The sequence below is a fragment of the Malus domestica genome, chromosome 11, assembly GCF_042453785.1.
Source record: "Malus domestica chromosome 11, GDT2T_hap1".
Classification (NCBI taxonomy): Eukaryota; Viridiplantae; Streptophyta; class Magnoliopsida; order Rosales; family Rosaceae; genus Malus; species Malus domestica.
In genome coordinates, this window is record NC_091671.1 from 13,755,965 (window position 1) to 13,777,035 (window position 21,071).

Genomic DNA, 21,071 nt, shown 5'->3' on the forward strand with positions numbered 1-21,071 from the left:
TGAAGAAAGAACACATATAAATAAAACTTGTAAATTTAACAATAATGTGCAATTGTGGAACGTGTTCAGAGTATACAACTAATCCAGAACATTTAAGAAGAAGTATTATACAAAGTATGAACAAAGGAAAGGGTCTTACAACGAGGGGACTTGAGATACTGTTGCAGGAGTGCCTTGACGTCAGGATTGTACGCTTCGATTCTAAGTCCTGAGGGGGCGCAAAACAAAACATGAGTGGACCAAGTTGATATACAAGTAATACTAAAACAGTTATTCATCAACGTACTAACCCCCAAAGTTTAGAAAACTCATATAGCATAATAAGTAATAGGTTTCCCGAAAACCTTAGCATGCCATAAAACCTTCATAAAACATATATCATATATAATGTGCTTAGTAGTGGTATCACAAAGGCATATATAAATCTTCATTCGCCGGAAGGCCTTTCATCACCCGCCTGTAGGCATATATATATAAATCTTCATTCGCCCGAAAGCCCTTCATCACTCGACCGAAGCCATATATAAGTATCATTTGCCCGTAGGCATATATAAGCATAGAAAATCATAAACATAATATTTCTAAAATATATCTCATCGAAGCTCAATAGCTCAAACATCATATCATAAATCATAGAAGCGATCTAGCTTAAATCATCATCATAAACCATGTTCATAGTATATAATCATAAGTCTTTCAAAGAACGTAAATTTGATAAAGCATGATATTTCATAAAGCATAAGTCCAATTTATTCGTAAACGTTTCATAAAACGTAGTTATAAAATCATGCTTTTCATGTATGCATTTCTAGTAATAAAAATCATGCATTTTGGAAGGGGTCCGCTCATAGATACTTTGCCATCGAAGAGTCGTGCAACTAGCGAAGACAGAAACGCCATAAACAAATGCACCTAAGTACATAAAGGTACAAATTAATAAAAATATACTAAAAGGATTAAATTTGGGAAAACCGATTCCTAAAATTGGGCTTTTGAATATATCATATTTGGAATCAGGATGTCGAAATTAGTTTAGGAAGGGTCCAAGCCGAAATCCGAAAAAGTCAACAAAAGTCAAAGGTCAACTGTCAACGGGTCGGGTCAATGGTCAACAGGTTGGATCCGAGTTTGGGCTTTGGGTTTCTACATTCTGGGTTGGGTCGATTCTCATTTAGGTTTGGGCCAAAGGCTTAGGTTGGGCCAGGTCACTACGACTGGGCTTGGGTTCTATGGGTTTGGGCTGCAAGGTTGGGCCTGGGGTAATTGCGTCTTGGCTAAGAGTTTGGGCCAGGTTCCATGGCTTAAAGTTTTGGGCTGGCCTAGGATTATGGATCGGGTTTAACCCATTTTAGGCTGGGTTGGCCGGTTTTGAAGAAGAAGAAAACTAGAGCTTTCCAAGCTCCATTCGACCAAAAAACTTAATCAAAATACGTCATGCAATATACCAAATTGAAGCCCAAGGAATGAGGATTTGAGACGTACCAATAGTTTCCTCAGTTGTGGCCGGAGTTGGCCAGAAAAATGATATGAAACCCACGGTTCTTGCCAGGAAATTGGGGAAAGTCTTCCCGAGTTAATCTCTGCAACTAACGAGTGAAACCACTTAAAAAATACATTACTCTAACCCCAAAACACAACCTAAGAGGTTCTAGGACTTACCTAAGTCGAGGGTTCCCCGGAAAGGGAACTGCACAGTGGTGCAACCACGATGCACGTGATATGGGTGTCCTTTCATTCCAGGCTTTGTGGAACTCTCATGGAGGGGAGAGAGTGATGGTGGTTACGCGTGCATGAGTGAACTCAAAGAGGAGGGAGGGTTTTGCAGAGAAGAGAGAGTGTTCAGGGAGTTTAAGAGAGAATGAGATAAAGTGAGGATAGAAGAGAGTGGTCCGAAAGTTTCACACGGGAATGAGGAAGGAGAAAGGAGAGTGGGCCCCACATGACACATAATTTAAGACCCAAATAGTAACCATTTCAAAATATATTTCAACCCAAAGTGGAATTACAAAAATGCCCTTCCATTCTGTAAATTCCGGGACGGGTGGTTACATCTTAAGTTTGAATCTCATAGATTACAAGTTCAATATAAATTTATTCCTCCACCCTTTAGTGTAATTGTGCAAGTATATAGTTGTATAAAAGAAGTTGATTATGTCTACTATCTTCTATTTAACTAATTTTTCTTTTGTCATAGTCTCATTTAATATATGCTCATATTAACATTTTATCTCTTACTAATCTGCCATGAAAGCATTTTTCTTGTTAATAAATAGGTTACTTTTGGAAGAACAAATGCTAATCTTACCATATTTATATTTGTACCATCTCTTTAATACAGGGGAACCCACTTGTATTGGTGGGCACTACCTTTATTATGGAGGTGATAAAATGTAATAAATGTAACATTATTTTTGGAAGAAATGTAATGAATTAGATGGATATAATCTTTTTTTTTTCATTGAAAATGGAAAGAAATTTTCTTTATTGAAATTCCTATATGCAAGAGTTTTTATTTTTTATTTTAGTTTTTTAGAACAAATGATATTATCTACACTAAAAAAAGAGGTTGGCTTAGCCTCACAATGGATTAGTGTGGTTTAAACTCGCCTTTAACGAGAATCGAACCTAAGACCTCTCACTTACAAGTGAAGATGAATACTACTAGACCGTGGTACTAAGTGGCTTTTTTTTTTTTTTTTTTTTTTTTTTTTTTTTTTGCAATGATGGATGACGCCAGGCAGACGTGCCCTTGGCCTAATGGCTTCGAGTACAATTTCAAAGGCTCGATGGTTCACAAAATTCTGGCCTGACAACCAAATAGAAGAACAGAAGAAAATCATTGCGTCGCCTAGGCGCTAGGCGGCTGGCCACCGTCCCGATTAATGCCTAGGTGTTTGAAAATTAAGAAATGACGCCTAAACCTACTAAGGTGCCTACCTAGACTACCTAAGGCGCCTACCTAGATTGCCTAGGCACAGCCTAGCTCGCCCAGACTCGCCTAGGTTGCAACTAACCTAGACAAAAAATAGATAACTTTCATTTTGCATTTTATCTTTTTCAATAAATTGTAAAAGACTTGTTGAATAGTTAAATACACACATTATATGCTTATTCCCCATGTTTTCATGATGTTCCAATATTCCATAATGTATATGTCATTCTATTTTGGTATAAATAGACACTTATTTATACGAAATATAATAGATTTACTTTAATCTGCTTAGGTGCTAAACCCCAACTCGCCGCCCGACAAGCGTCTAGCGTCTTTTAGAATCTTGGTTGTAGGGTTATATGATGAAAAAACAAGGTCTTTTTTTATTTTATGTAAAAACGACGTCGTTTTTTTTTTACTTCGGTTCAGTTTGGTTTTCATGGGATCAAGATTGAAAAATACATCCATGGGATCAATTTGATACGTGACTAAGATTGAAATTATAATTGCATAACAATTTAACAACCTACCACCAAAATACCACACTAATTAATTAAAAACTCTCTAGTAACTAAACCCAGCATAATACATTGCTTTGAAAAGAAAACTACAGCATCTGCAAAACTTCATATATCTTAATCAAAGTTTGCACCAGCTGCCTGCTTATTTCTGCTACATTAATTAATAACTGAGAAACAAAAAAAGATACCCAAATACTGAAAAACCAAGCTTTTTTCAGATACCAGTAATTATTCATACAAACCTAAAACTTTAAACCGCATAGTTAATGAGGAAGAGAAATTCGCAGTTGATCAGTAAAATGCCAAAGGATTGAAATTGCCCTGTGCAGGAGAAATATTAACAGACCCTTTGAGAAAGAGGCTGCTGCAGAACAAGCTCCATTTCTCCCATTACAGAAAACCGGTACGTAGCCACCTGGCTCACCTCCCACCATTGACCTAAACTCATCCAAAGCTGCATATGGAGTGGACTAGCATGGTGGGGGTGGCCTAGAATTCTAGGGCACTTGGGTGCCAAACCTGAAGTATTTCACACTATCTATACCTAATATATGTTGCTGTGGTTGTGAAAGAGGATGAGAGAAGAGGGTCTCCATTTATATGCATAGAGAGAGAGAGAGAGAGAGAGGCAATGTAAAATGTTGAGAACTGTTGGTTGTTGAAAATGTAGGGTTCATTGAGAATCTTCCAAGGCATATGCGGCGACCACCAAAGTTGGTTTCATCATTTTCAGTCCTTTCCTCCTTTTTCATCTTTTGCTTTTCATAGATTTTTTAATGTGACTGTCATATAGATGATACATTACGTGTTCTTATATAAATGAGATGTTATGTGTGTTAAAAAGTTAATAACTTAAAAATTAAAATTTTCCACCACTTACATAAAAACACGTGATATACTATCCGCATTGCCGTTACAATTAAAAATTTCTCCTCCCCTTGGCAGCCTTACCGTATATAATATAATATAAGGCTAATATAATTAGGGATTTTTATTACCACACCATATACTTTGAACTTCCACTTGTCACGCGCTCCCCATAGTGTGAGGGATATGGGCGATCCTTTTTCATCTTTTGCTTCTCCTTGGATAGATTTTTTTAGTGTGACTGTCATATAGGTGGTACACTACGTGTTCTTATATAAATGAGATGTTATGTGTGTTAAAAAGTTAATAACTTAAAAATTAAAATTTTTCACCACTTACATAAAAACACGTGATATACTATCCACATTCCCGTTACAATTAAAAATTTCTCCTCCCCTTGGCAGCCTTGCCATATATAATATAATATAAGGCTAATATAATTAGGGATTTTTATTACCGCACCATATACTTTGAACTTCCACTTGTCACGCGCTCCCCATAGTGTGAGGGATATGGGCGATGGATATGGGGACACATGGCAGGATGATGAAGGAGGGTGCATGCCACTTTTGAGTTGCAAACACCTGCTTATTGGTGGGAGTACATGCCAATTTGTCTCCATTAAGTCTGTGAGCACAAATAAACAAAGGAAAAACGGGTTTTGAGTAAAGGTTTCGTCCACGTTCCGTTCCGATTTGCTTTGTGAGGATCTCGGGATATCATAAAACAAAAGAAATAAAGTGTTGGAACTCATGTGAATGTCACTAAAGTTTTGGTTGTGAAGAATGATCATGCACAAAGTGTATTGTTTTGTATGGGAGAGAAATCATAGTGCGCCTTAAGTCGGTTGATTAAAGTTCAATCGTTTATGATATGTAAAGTATATATGTTAGCGCTTAAAAAAAAATACACATGTAATGAATTAATCACGTTTTTTTGTATGTAATTCATCCAACTATGGTATTTGTTAAGTGTCATGACATAAATAGTCCGAATTTTGGTTTTTGATGGTTGACTTGGGTAGATTGCATTAGTCTCTGCTTGGGAGTAGGATTCTCTTATCTCCTATTCTCATTCCCTTTCCTCTCCTCCTCTCACATTTTACTTTTTGTCTTATTATCTTTATAAAAAAAATCAATATAAGCTGTTGACGTAGTTTAACTGTAACCATTTAAGTAGGAGGAGAAGGAAGAAGAGAAAGATTAGGAGGGACAATAATCATTTTTCCTCTGCCTGATAGTGCACTTGGGCTTGTCTCGGCGGTTGCGGCTAGGTTTTGCATATTTAAACAACCTCAGAGGGTAGTCTTCTGAAGTTGTTGTGGAAGTTGACCTATGTAGCCCAAGAAAAGGCCTACTTGGTAAGACATCCAAAGCTTACATAACGTTAGGTTCTTGGAAGGATAATGATTTGGTCAATTGGCGGCCCTATATGAATCCATCATGCAGCAATAGCCTGAAATTGCATGAGCACGCGTGACCCAACAAGATAATTAGAAATCTTATAGTTGCTCACTGCGAACCTTTGAAATTGGCTTCTTCCACTCCTTCCTGTTCTCGCACTTCTCTAAATTTTAGCACCAATACTACTCTGTAGACCTCCATAATGAAGCAAATAGTAGTGGCAGTTTGATGGAAGTTTGTCGGGAAAGGTTGGTCACCCTAAACCCTAAATCCTATTTAAGCCTAAGACCTAATTAAGTCTTTGAGCAACGAAACCTTTTAAAGTTTGTCGGGCAAGGTTTGACTGGTTTCGCACCATTTTTTTCGCCCTTGGCGCCAATTTTTGCCCGGCAACCTACGACTTGCCCAACTAAACTGCTCCGTTGCATAAAGTATAGGAAAAAACCAAAGCGTTGACCATGTTTGCCTGACCAAGGCTTATTTTTCGTCGGGCGAAGTGTATTTACCGACGAAATACCTTCCTTCAGGCTAACCTTAGTCAGAAAAATGGTCATTTCTATTAGTGATCACCACCCACATGGGAACTGATGATATGCATAGGTTGAAGGAGGCGCGGCATATTCCTTTCTTTCCTTCAAATGATTTTTTTCACTTCAAGTATATGACTGGTGGCTGGCTTTCATAACAAGGAATCATGGGTTGAGTATCTTTATTTTCCCCTAAAAAACAGAGACTACATTTCAATCAGCAGCTATTCTCCAACTCTAATTGTTAAACTTGAGCTCTAAGTCTGGGATCTATGATTATTATTATTATTATTCACTTTTTTTGGCAGAGATGGAAAGAACTTACAAAAAAAAAGTAAAATAAAAAAAGCAGCTTACAAGAGTGGTTTTAGTATGTCTTGGAGAAAAGCAAGAACCAGAGGATGGTAAATTATAATAACAATTTTTTAAAGTGAATTTTAACGAAAAGCTCTCGGTACTATTCATTTTAACGAAAAACTCACAGTACTGTTCACTTTAACGAAAAACCTCATTTTTACACTAAAAAGTCAATCTTGGTATTATTCACTTTACCTTTTATTTTGTCTTTATCGTTAAAACTCAAAGTTTTCAAACCATTTTCATTAGTTTTTTTTATTATTTTTATTATTTTTAAAGATAGTTTTGGAAGGAACAACTCTGTATTTTAATATGGGTAATGTTAGGGAGACTAAAATTCTAAATTAAATTGGCAAACCAAATGATGTGTCACCAACAGAAAATAAACACGTTAATCAACGTTTGAGTAATAATCCAATCATAAAAAACCACATCATTTGGTTTAAAAAATTTGGTCTCCGTAGCATTACCCATTTAAATATTGTTTTAAAAAGTTATATAGTGACATGAAGCCAATATTTTTTTTAGTACATCGATATTTTTACACTAAAAGGAGGGGGAGTTCGGTTAAGCCACACAATGGACAGCCTAATTTGGTATCGAATTCGCTATCAACGAGATTCGAACCTAAAACCTCTCATTTTCAAATGAAGAGGAATATCATCAGATCGTAGTACTGAGTGACCAATATTGAAATGACATTTTTTTCATTTCCGGTATATATGGTTGTGTATTCTTTTCTTTGATGATCTTTCTTGTGGTCCAGGGCACCTGTAGCAGCATACCTTTCTAGGTAAAATAGGAGTGCACACATCAGCAGCCGAACAGCCAAAGGCAATGTTTGCATATAGAAATTCGCTAATACGACAGATCTGATGGAATAGTTGCAGGGTATGAGTGACTATTAATAGTGTGAATTGATTCGCTACATTTTCGGAAAATTATGATTGAGTCAAGCTCTCATGATCACCATGCATGCATTTTTAACCACCTGGTAGTTAAGAAAACGTTATTAAGTTTGATTTTGTTTCAACTGTTTCAATCACATATATAATACTTTTCAGTCAATCTTACGACACCCATTGCTGAAGAAAAGAACAAACTGTTCACCTCAGTCCTTTAACAAGATGTCTTGAGTTTCATGCACGAAATAAAAAGAGAAAAAGTGCCATGGTGACAGAGAAAAAGGCAAGTTAATAAAGAATTTGGCAGAGACCCCAAGACTTCCTCTCATATTTCTTCATTTGAATTAGAACAGGTGCACTTTGCAGCTCTTAACCCACCAAGCTTTCAAAGAGTGCTACAATTTTTAGCTTCTGAAATTCAAACACAGCCAAAATTTAGTCAAGAAACCCTATTTCCTCACAATGCCTACTTCTTCATCACAACCCTCGCAAGCACCAAAAGCAAAGTCAAATCTAATTAGAACCATTGCTATAGTCTTGCTAGCTTCAATTGTCATTTTGGGTCTTGTGGTGCTCATCACCTGGCTCATTGTGAGGCCGAAACGCCTTGTTTACACCATCGAAGATGGTTCGATCCAAAACTTCAACCTAACCAATAACCACCTCTCAGCGGATTTTGATTTTGTCATCAGATCCTATAATCCCAACAAAAGAGTCTCCATATACTATGACTCTATTGGCGCTACAGTGAATTACAATGACCAGACTCTGGCATTTTCCGGGATTGAACCCTTCTATCAGCGCCGTCGAAATGTGACCCGCTTTGATGTCAAGTTCACGGCTCCCTCCACTGCACTTTCCAGCTCTGTCTCTAAGGATCTAATGCTTGAGAAAAGATCAGGCAAGATTCAGTTTGATGTTTGGCTCAAGGCAAGGATTAGGTTTAAGGTCGGAGCTTTGAAGTCACACCACCGCACTCTAAGGGTTTCGTGTTCCCCAGTGTTGGAGTTATCAAGGCCTAAGAATTTGAAAAGGACGTACTGTTATGCTGATATTTGATCAAGCCTGCGGCATGCATGTAATTTCAATGACTTAATTTTTCTCTATTGTTTGGGATTTAATTTTTATTCAATTTTTTGCTAGTCAAACTGTTACAAGCACTGTTTTCTTCATGTATTCTTGAACTATATATGCGTGTAGTCATTGCTGTGTATTGTTTTGTGTGGAAGTGGTCAGTTTTCTTGTAAGAATCTTGTTTGTGATACTTATTCAATTTATTTATTGTAAATTTGTAACCATTCCATATGGATTGATCAGACTGCTTCAGGGTGATGATAATTTGTGATTGAGTTCTTTATTTTGTTCTAAATTATGGACGTTGGTTCGAGATAGCGAAAAAGTGTGGGCTTAATTAGCCTATACCATGTGTTGACCTATTTACATTTTTGGATGCATTATTTTGTATCAATTGCATGTGATGTCTTGTTGCCAATGGATGCTAATCCGCCTAATGTTGAATTCAATATCAAGTTTCCGGGAAAGGAACAACAAGACAACAACAAGACAACAACAAGACGAATCAAACTCGTCACTTTGGTACGATATAAGTGTTGTGCGGAAGCGTCAAACATGAAACCAATAAGCTACAACGGCAAAATATGATAAGACAAATAATCCAAATGACACAAGGATTTATACTGGTTCGGCGTAAGCCTACGTCCAGTTCCGAGACGGCGAGGAAATTCCACTAATATCAAAAGGAGATTACAAATAGAGTTCAACACTCAAACCCAAATCCCACATACACCCAATAGCTCTCACTCATACAAAGAACAAATGGAGAAGAAGAAACACATACCAAATCCTTCTCTCCCAAAAGCCACAAAATGTAGCACAATATCTTTGAATGAATGATTGCACAAATGGAGAACAGTAAAACAGCAGCACTCAATTTTCTTCTCTATCGGCTGCTCTCTGTTTTTCTGCTATCTGCTGCCGCTGCGTTTCTGCTCCCTCACTGACCAAAAGGCATGAATTGCCTTATATAAGGCTAGTGCCTTTTAATCAAACCCTAGCTGCCATGTGGCTTTCAAATGGGTAACAAAAGGCCAAACCTATTTGGGCTTGAGACAAAAAACTAAAGGGCTAAGAAGTATTGAGCCACAAAATCCAACAATCTCCACCTTGGCGAAATTCCCGAAAGCAACACAGAGTCGACTCAACAATCATCATAAGCACCCAAAATACGAACTAGAGACAACGGAAGCTAAATCAAATTCCACAAGCTCTCGGTACTCATAATGATCTCCACCTCGACTCAAATTGTACTAAAGCCAACAAAAGTAGACCATTTCTCTACCGTCTTCTCCAAATTTGCAAACCATAAGTGCCTTGATCAAAACAAAAGGTGATTCAAACGAAGAACTGAAATTCTTCAATATCACCAACAAAAGATCAAGCACACCATACCAAAGTTGGACACACAACGAACTCCACCTGCTCACAAACACCATGGTCTTAAACTGCACCAATAGACTCATTCACATAGCATGGCACATTCTCCAAGTCAAAACTGATTACAAATTTGGCAACAAGGTCTCACATACCACATACAAAAATATGCCCTTCACTCAAGTTTACCATCATCACATGAGCACCAACAGGACAACCAAAATTTCAAATTTAAATAATCAGTAGGAGATCCAAAACCATACCTCAACTGGAGTCTTCAAGAAAACTAATTGCAGATGATGGAGACCAACAGACCAAATAGCAGTGGCAAACAAATCCAACCAAATGTCCATAGACCAAACAAAGCTAGAAAGCATTTAACTTGCCTTCTACAAGAGGGTTCCACACAAATGTTCCACATTGCACGTGGTGTATCCAAAATAGTGTGGTGTCTCACTATCCAAACTTTGCATAACTCAACAAATTGGCCCTCACTGAATTCAACTTTACCAAAAAAGCAAAACCATACCAATATCCAAAACAATAAAAACACCGATGAAGAGCAACTGACATAACACAAACATACATAGAGGCTACTAAGCAACTTTCTCAAATCATAACAAAGAATCCTTACAAACTCTTAAATCTCCATATGTAGCGGAGAGATTTAAGAGTATCCACAACACCAGATTGCTCTTTTTTTTTTTTTTTTTTTTTTATAATTTCAAATCTGGTGTAGCCAACTGTCATCATAGTACAAAGTCGAAGTCGTCATCGACGACATTCGCACTCGCACCAGCATTATCTTTCAGTTTTGGGCAATCAACTTTCCAATGCCCTTCCTTGCGACAATAGTTGCATGTGTTGTTTCTGGTCTTAGACTTCGATCTCAAATTTCCTTTATTACTACCTGAACCATATTCCCTATCTCTGCCTCTTGCTATCAAAGCCTCAGAATGAGAATCATTCAAATTTCCAAATACCTTGTTCTTTAACTCTCTTGAATTCAAAGCGGCTTTTACATTCTCCATACAAATAGAATCTCTCCCATATAACAAAGTTTCAACAAAATTCGCATACGAAGGAGGTAAAGAACACAACAAAATCAAAGATTGATCCTCATCATCAATTTTATTATCCATACTTTTCAAATCCATAATAACCTTATTAAACTCATCAAGATGGTTTTGAATAGGTGTACCTTCAGTCATACGGAGAGTGTACAAACGTTGCTTCAAATACAAACGATTGGTGAGGGATTTGGTCATATATATACTCTCCAACTTAAGCCACAAACCAGCTGCAGTAGTTTCATTATCCACCTCATGAAGAACTTCATCAGATAGTGATAACATAATTGCACTATGTGCTCGATTCAAAGCGTCTTCTTTTTCTTCAGCAGACCAATCTTGTGGCAAGGCTTCCATACCCTGTAGCACCTTAAGCAGCCCTTGTTGAACTAGCACAGCTCGCATCTTAACCCGCCATAGGCTAAAATCATTCCTCCCATTGAATTTTTCAATATCATATTTCACCGACCTATTCGAATGTTTCATAGACATACTAGTACAAAGCCCCAAGTCGAAACCTAGAGCTCTGATACCACTTGTTGTGCGGAAGCGTCAAATATGAAACCAATAAGCTACAACGGCAAAATATGATAAGACAAATAATCCAAATGACACAAGGATTTATACTGGTTTGGCGTAAGCCTACGTCTAGTTCCGAGACGGCGAGGAAATTCCACTAATATCAAAAGGAGATTACAAATAGAGTTCAACACTCAAACCCAAATCCCACATACACCCAATAGCTCTCACTCATACAAAGAACAAATGGAGAAGAAGAAACACATACCAAATCCTTCTCTCCCAAAAGCCACAAAATGTAGCACAATATCTTTGAATGAATGATTGCACAAATGGAGAACAGTAAAACAGCAGCACCCAATTTTCTTCTCTATTGGCTGTTCTTCTTTATCGGCTGCTCTCTGTTTTTCTGCTATCTGCTGCCGCTGCATTTCTGCTCCCTCACTGACCAAAAGGCATGAATTGCCTTATATAAGGCTAGTGCCTTTTAATCAAACCCTAGCTGCCATGTGGCTTTCAAATGGGTAACAAAAGGCCAAACCTATTTGGGCTTGAGACAAAAAACTAAAGGGCTAAGAAGTATTGAGCCACAAAATCCAACAATAAGATAAAATTTTCTTTGGGGGTTTTGGGGTGGGGGGTGGGGTGGCGGGTTAAGGTTAAGATAGCTTAGTGGGTAAAAAAACTTGAAAATATGACTTTAATCCCTTAAATACAATTTTTTCCATAGAAAAACCCGACATAATTTTTTTACTAAAAAAAAATCCAATGACTAGGATCCACCTAAGTGAATTCATTAATTATATATTACTTTACACATTTTATATTTTTAGATGCCTAAAATACCCCTATTGCATATTTGATGTGCACAATTAATTCTATGCAGATTGTAAGGAGAGAGTTAATAATTTCGCAAAAAGAAAAATAAGGCATTAATGTTACAAAATTCATTGCATATTAATATCAAATATGAGAATTGTTGGCTTAATTCTATGTATCTGGCATAATGAGTTCATATATATATTTTTACAAAAAAAAAAAAAAAAACCTAATATATGTAATAATACATATAAAAAAAAGTAATCTACCTACCATGTACAAAAATGTTATTTGATTCAAAATGTGTATAAATATGTATGTGTGTATTTATATAATTAGACCATATTAATTTACCTACCTACTATTTGAAATGTTCATTTCCAATGATGCAAAATATTGGATACCAACAACAAAATATTGCATAAACTTAAGGAATTGGATCATGCTTTTGATTTTATCTTTTTACCTACAAACAATCATATACATATTACTTTATATATTTTTACCAAAAATACGTCCCTAATAGGCTAATATATATAATAATACATGAAAAATAATTTACCTACCATGTATACAAAAATGTTATTTGATTCAAAATATATAATCTAGGTTTTCTCAACAAAAAAAAAAAAAATTATACCCCGTGTGTAATATAATATCTTCTTTTTTTTCACTAATACATGGAGAATAATTTACCCATAACAAGAAGAAATGTAACTTGATGTATTATATTGAAAAATATTATGTCATACTTATATTTATACAACAATAAAACGTGCCTAATATATGTAACAATACATGATAAATAATTTACCTACAAGTTAGAGAAGTGTTATTTGATTCAAAATATATAATATGGATTTAGTATAATTTTTTTTAATAATTGGAAAAAATTAATTTACTTCCCAATTAATGCAAAACATATATATCACAAAAAGGTAAATTTTTGGTATGATATGGATACAATTAATGCAATATAACAGTTTATATATTTTATTTAACATTTTCTACAACTTTTAATTTGGAATAAATTTAGGGATTTGGGAAAGTGGTATGGGTGTAAATAAATTATATTAGTAGGTCAATAGTATTCCAATGTGGCTGCAGATTTTAAATTTGGGCTTTTATTGAATGTTTATATGTAGATGAGTTTTTATCTAGGAAATATGAGTTGTAAGGGCCAAAAACTAAAGCATCCATAAAAAAACATATTTTAATGACGAGCTTGAATGTCGCATGCTTTAAAATTATTAAATGAAATCCACATCCACATTAGCGGCGCGTTTATGTAAGGGGACTGGAACAAGAGGAATGCGAATTGCACTCCTCCCCGGTTATTCAAGTGTTTACCAACACTTGAGGGAATGAAATGTATGTGGGACCCATCTAATATGGGGAATTAGACTCTTAATATACCCGGAACCAGTCTCCCAAACAATAGATGGGATTTGAATTCCAGGAGAAAGCCTCTATTCGGAATCCCTTTTTTCTATCCAAAATACTCTTATCTCGTCTCCCTTCCACCTCTTTCTCTACTTCTCTGTGTCTTTGCGGGTAGTGACCAATATCAAAGGAAAAGAAAAATCAGAAGAGAAGAAGAAGAAGATGGAGAAAAGTGATGGAGAACCTGAAAAGAATGGGGGAATGGAGTGCGGTGCGGTCTTCACGAGAAAGAACAAACAATTGGCTGATGGGGAAGAAGAATAAGAAGAAAACAAGAAGGGAAGAATTAGAAGAAGGTGAGGCTGAAAAGAGTTGGGGGATGGATAAAAAGAATTAGGCGATGGGGTGTAGCTTGGGCTTCAGGAGAAAGAAAAATAATTTAGGGATGAGGATCTGGAGAAAAAATTTGATAAACTGTACAAATTCTTTTTAAAGCTTTTTCATAGTCTTCTAAAAAAATTTATCAAAAATATAAAAACTATATACTTGGAATATGAGCAATTTAGTAATTACATTAATTTGCATTCTGATTCATGTATTTAAGTAAACAACTTATATAAATAAATATGATTCCTACTCCGATTCCAAGAAATTTTAGTAAACAGTTTTAATAGGAATCTAATTCTGATTCCACCTCATTTCAATTCCCCATCAATCCAATTCCCCTTATTTTGATTACGGATTAGTAAACAAGCCCCTAGGTGTGAAGAATGCTAAAGAGAATGATAATGATGAGCTTGAATATCGTTGTTAGCGAGATTAAAACTAATTTATTCTCTCAATCTTTAGTGTAAATATACCATTGTGTGTGTGTGTGTGTGTGTGTGTGTGTATATATACATATATAAATTATTAAATGAAATTCACACACGAAAGTGTACCAGGAGTATAAGTTATGCAGTAGGAGGAGAAGTCTTCCCCCTTAAAACAAGAGCTAAGTGTATTTTTTTGTCAAATAATAGATTTTGTTAGATTAGACACTGACAGGGTTCGAACCCACGCCGTCATGCAATGACTCAATTCCTTTCCACCACTGTAGTAAAGGGCCACTTGCAGCTAAATGTATTAACTTAATTAATAAGTTAAAATTTAAATTTACTTTTGAGGCTTTTTGACTTTCTTGATGGTGTGATGGTAGATAACCACAGTAAGTGGTCTAGTGGTAAGGACGTTAACTGCGGCTCCCCAATAAACAAAAAAATGTAAGAGGTCCCAGGTTTGATACTTCGAACTGGTGAGTATGCTGGACTATGGCCACAAGCAGGTGAAATTCTCCTTAGCCTCTCTGGGTCCAAAAATGATGGATAACCGTGCTTGCCATCAATTGTCCACATTTTAAAACAAAAAACAAAAAAACAAAAAAACGGTAGTGATGGTAGATATCTGCCTAGCTAATTGAGATTGGGAAACATAAGTAGCCTCAATTTATTTAAAACTTATCAAAATATTTTAAAGAGAGGCATAATTAAAGTTTCTTTTAATATTTTAAATAAATAATATATTTACACTAAGAAAAAAGAATTAGTATCGAACTTGTCATATACAAGATTTTAATCCAAAACATCTCCTTGCTAGGCTAAAAATAAGAAGTCACGTGTACTGATGAATCTAATTAGAAAATATAAACAGAAACACAGCTATTAAAATGAAACTAACGCCACAGGCAGCAATAACCATATAATGACATGGTGAATTGATTTACTTGAGATTTATTCCATTTTGGTTAGACTTTTACATTCTTTTGTTGAGAAAAAAAAAATTTAATTAAGGAGGGCTAATGAGTATTACAAAACCTTAAGGAAATAAAAATGTTTATCTAATCAAGTACAAAGGATAATACTTGCCTTCCAATATTTGAGGATTTATTCATTTTTTAATAACGACATATCATTGTTTCATAGTACAAATACAATAATAAGAATAGTTCATTCTTTATAGGTAAGAAGTCAAGTATTATTTACGTACAACCATGCAAGAAGCGCATCATTAAAAAATAATTAACTTTTTATATGTAAGAAGCCAATCAATATCCCAACACAAATATGCCTAAAATGTAAAGTGAGCTTGGCCATTCAATTGAGAAACTCCAACAACTCTACGACGACCATGAGCAAAATCACCTCCATTCCAGTGATCCATCTCCAACAAACCACTTTTCATTTTTTGTCAAACATTATAAAATTACAAGGAAGGACAGCCCAAAAGAGAGGCAGCCCAAAAGGCACAATCGAACTTAACAGAAAATACAATGAACTGGCCCAATGTTGTCAATGAGCCGCCCAACAAAGGGACGGCAAATGGCTTAAGGTGATATGAATATAGTCGGTTTCAAAAAGAGAAAGGTAATGCTAGGAGGATTAAATTTCTATACTAAATTTTGCAAATCAAATGATGAGGAAGTTGGTGATTAAATTATTATTTAAATTTTGATTAACGGCCTTATTAGCTATTGGTGAAACATCATTCGTTTTGCAAATTTGGTTTAAAAAGGGTGCATTTTTGCTCACCCACATTAACTTTGGTTATGCTCACCATACAACTTATTAGCTGCCATGTCCCTTCGTCTAACCCTAGTTACTTGTTAATTAAATATATCATTTTCAATTTTTAAAACTAATTTTAATCGTTAAACTTAAAAATAAATAAATAACTCAAACTTTGCCCAACAATATTTCATTCCCTACCCACGCCAACCATTCAATTGATTCTTCAAAGTTCCACCCACCCACCCATCCAATCTTCTTCTTCAGGTGCATGGTGAATCTACCATGATTTCGTCCTCTGCCTTCCCTCCTTTTTCGTCCACTGTAACAACATTCGGAGACCACCACGACGGCTGCGCCTTTGCAGCCATGAAATTCAATAGCAACCTTTCCTAAAGAATCAACCCTTTCTCTTTCTTGCGAGGATATTTCTATGCACGTACAGATTTGATTTTCCGATTTGGGATTATTTTCTTAGTGAGGACATTTGATGGGTTTCTTTATAAACTAAAATAAAATTAGAGTTACAGTGTAAGAAGGAGAACGGAGACATGGTGATTCACCATGGCACAAAGAAGATTGGTTGGGTGGGGGTAGACTTTGAAGAACAAATTGAAGGGGTGGCGTGGGTGGGTAGTTGTTTCTGGGGTTTGGTTGGGTGGGGAACTTGAAGGGTTTGAGTTTTTATTTTTTATTTTAATGTTTAAAATTAGGTTTAAATTAGGTTTAAAATTTGGAAATGATATATTTAATTAGCAAGTAACTAAGGTTAGAAGGATGGACACATGGCACCTAATAAGGTGTATGGTGAGCATACCCCAAAGTTAGTGTGGGTGAGCAAAAATGCATCCGTTTAAAAATTTGGCCTCTCTAGCATTATCCAAAAGGGAAATAGTTGAAATTTAATTAGTATAGGGAATTGTTATTAACACTCCAAAAATCTCATTTTGCACTACAAACTTTCTATAATTAGAAAGAAAAATAAACTTGTAAGAGTGTAAAATGAGATTTTTAGAGTGCTAATAGTTCCCTTAGTATATTAGGATAAGGCTTTTCAACCAAAATATTCCTAAGATTGGCATAACTCACTTTGTTTCATAAAATTTTAAATTGATAAAAGTGGTACTGATTTGTTCACCATCAATCATTATGGTTATTCTGTGAAAGATTTTGTTAAATAAGGACCAAAATGACAAAAATACGATCAATTTAAAAAACAATAGGCAAAAATAGTTTGACAAAAATTGAGGGTATTTTTATTATTTTATCCTTATTTAACCAAGATTTTTTACAGAATGACCACAATGATTGATAATAGACAAACTCAATCAATCTCAAAAACCATTTTAGACTAAAAACACACCCACAATGATAAATTATAGAAATCCACTTCAAGTGCTCAAGTGGAGGGAGAAAATTTCCATCTCTCCACTTGTGCTTTAATTGATTCTCAATGTAAAATTCCTTTGACAAAAAAAAATATTTAAGTTTTTTTTTTCCTTTCTTTCTAGTGTAATATTATTAAAACTAATGAAGAGCCTAATTTTAATCCTTAAACCAATAACCGCTCCAACTAAAAGTTGGTTTTCTAGAATTCACACATATTCCAAACTAAAAGTTGGATAAAATTGAAATCGTTTATATGTATTTCATTTCATATCATCATGATTAGCCAAGTCATGTTTCAACTAATGATTGTGAACTTACTAATACTTTTTTACAAATTAGTTATTGATGCACTCAATCTAGTAGTAGTGACAACTCCAATAGTTTTAGTTGATTAGATGGGATTGCATCAATATTGTGATCCCATCCATATGATTTGGTACGAAATGAGCCAAATGACACGATATATCCATGCATATATAATATGGATTTCGGCTATATTTAGCATCCGTGCATTTAGGCCCATTTGATAAGTTCTTAACCATTAGGCTAATCTAATGGATTTCAATCAGTCCATGTCAACATAATTGTATTAGAATAAAACACAATTTACACCGTATCATTCACTCGTCTCTTGTTCCCTATTCTTTTCCTTGCCCTTCCCTACCTCCTGCTTATTTTCCTGTTTACAATTTTCGACTCCATATCTCATTTCACAAACCAAAAGTTTTCCAATTTCCCCAACCCCCATTTTTTCCAATCTCAGTTTCATAGCCCAAAGTGCCACTCCTTTTTTTGTTCTTGAAATAATTGTTGCAAGGAAATATGATAAAACAAAGGAGCGAGAAAGATGAACTGAAAAAAGAAGAAGAAAAGGAGGTGACAATTTGAAGTGGTGGAAAGATAGAGGGAAGAAAGGGATTGTCCATGAGTCATGATCGTTTAGATTTTAAAACGGTGACATGACTATTCAATGGTTAAAGTTGGTTTTTAATGAATCTAATGGAGGCCATGATCTATTCATAGGTTTATAGGATTCCAGGTCTGATTGTTACGAATATGATGAAAAATCGCAGGAGATTGGGAAGGATGATGAAACTGATAAAGAGGGAGAGACGGTGAGCACTACTGTGAAAATGGTCTAATACAATTATTGTGCCGTGGATTGATTCAAATCCTGTAAAATAATTTAATGGTAAAGATTTTGCTAAATGCAACTAGACTAAATGTAGAGACTCAGAATCCATATTGTATTTAGGACAGTCACCATCAGACATGCTTCATCCACTACATAACTATGTAGAGTATATTTCAAAAGGTAGAGGGGGAATTTTGGATATTTTAAAATAGGTTAAGTACGGATAGCTACTTAATTTTGTAAAACATTTCAAATAATTACTCATGTATAGAAAATTAGACATCCATTCTGTTACCAACATTAAGTTGATGCGAGTTTTACTCTCAAATCATCTATAGAGCTCTAAATTCCTATACCGACACCTTTTTTAACTAGATAAATTTAGCATTTGTCTTGGTTAAGAGGGGAAAGAGAGATCATATAGATTGAATTGGATGTTGGTGATATATAGTAATTGATATTAACAGTTATGCATGGGGTCCAACCCTTTTATTAGCCACGCACTCTTTGCTTCCAACCCTTAACAACCATACAAAACATGTCACATGTGGATATATATTGACGTGGTTGTTGTGTTCTCAAAAGCAAAGCAATCAGCCTTTCTATTCTAGACCCTTCCACTACAGTCCAGTAAACTGGGGACATTTCTGCTTGGTCTGGTACTGCAAAGGAAATATCCATTAAGATCAAGGACCGGAAGGACGACAATGTGAAAAAGGAGGGGCAGAGCTATATACATCAACAAGAAAAGGATTTGAAAGATGGGTAACCCAACACATTTTTACGTATCTCTCTGTCTCTTTGTCATTGTCCATATGCATGGAATAATTTGGCAACCATTTTATTTGCAATTAGTCTTTTCTTTTCCGTACATTTTCTGGATTGTTGGTAAGGGAGATACTTCGGTCCCCTCACAAAAAAGTGGCATTGCAAAATTGAGTCCTGCGTTGATCTCGGTAGGTACGCCACTCATGGAATTTAAGGAACCCACATGCTACACCGCTTGTGTGGGCCCCCATTAATTTCTTTGAGTTCCATTCTTGCGAACGTACTCCCCAGGTGGGATATTTAACGCGTTAGCTACAGCACTACACATATCGATACGTACAATGCCTAGTATTCATCATTTATGGCTAGGACTACTGGGGTATCTAATCCCATTTGCTGCCCTAGCTTTTGTCTCTCAGTGTCAGTGTTGGCCCAGTAGAGTGCTTTCGCCATTGGTGTTCTTTTTGATCTCTATGCATTTCACCGCTCCACCGAAAATTCCCTCTGCCCCTACCGTACTCCAGTTTGGTAGTTTCCACCACTTGTCCAGGGTTGAGCCCTGGGATTTATAATATTGCTTGATTATTAAGAGAACTATCTTTGTCAATGGCTGACCTATATCTATATTATTATTAAGAGAACCCTCATTGTCAACTTTTTGCCACTTTTTTTCTATTTTGCCCTCAGTTTTGATACACAATACTTACATAAGGAGGGCAAAATAGTAATTTTGTACCTTTTGATAAAATGACAATCGTATCCCTATTTTTCCTATTTTACCCTTACTTTTGATACATAATATTTACATAAGGAGGACAAAACAATAATTATGTAATATTAAGATAAAATATGCACTTATTAAGAGAAATTGTCCCACCATCATTTTTTCATACTCTTTTTAAAGTTAAAAAAACTAATCACACTCCTTAATAAAAAAACAAAAAAAATAAAATGAAATTGTTCACACACATAGAGTGTGTGCTCATCGGCTAGTTGTAATTTACATTAACTCACTTTCTCTGCCACTCTTTTTTAAAATCTTTTATGTAATAATTATTAAGGGTAGTATTGTAAATCCCAGTTAACATTTTCTGTTTGTTTTCCTAGCTATAATTAGTTAGATGAGCTGTCATTTACTCAACGGATATTCTCTTGTATATATATATATATATATATATATATCAGGATCACAATGTAATCTTATTCATTAAGAAATATAGAAAGATATTTTCTCTATCATGGTCGACTATCACTACATTCGGGAAAAAGTCTTGTCCAAAGCTATTTCAGTCCATTTTTTCTGCACTCAAGACCAGATTGCTGACATTTGCACCAAGTCTCTTTCTAAGGCTAGGTTTCAACCACTCAGGGACAAACTTTCACTTCGAGTTCCTCAGTTTAGTTAGAGGGGGGATATTAAAGGTAGTATTGTAAATCCTAGTTAACATTTTCTGTTTGTTTTCCTAGCTGTAATTAGTTAGA

The 21,071-nt window shown here is 35.4% G+C and overlaps 1 protein-coding gene across 1 annotated transcript; it reads left to right on the plus strand.

The window, feature by feature from the left end:
* Nucleotides 1-7,974: 7,974 nt before the first annotated feature.
* On the plus strand, nt 7,975-8,571 carry LOC103448038 (uncharacterized protein At1g08160-like). Its single transcript, XM_008387269.4, has one exon. The coding sequence runs from the start codon at nt 7,975-7,977 to the stop codon at nt 8,569-8,571; it is 597 nt and encodes a 198-aa protein (XP_008385491.1).
* The last annotated feature ends 12,500 nt before the right edge of the window (nt 8,572-21,071 follow it).

Excerpts from the sequence above, each read along its gene's own strand:
- LOC103448038 (XM_008387269.4), top strand. The coding sequence starts at position 7,975 with ATGCCTACTTCTTCATCACAACCCTCGCAAGCACCAAAAGCAAAGTCA.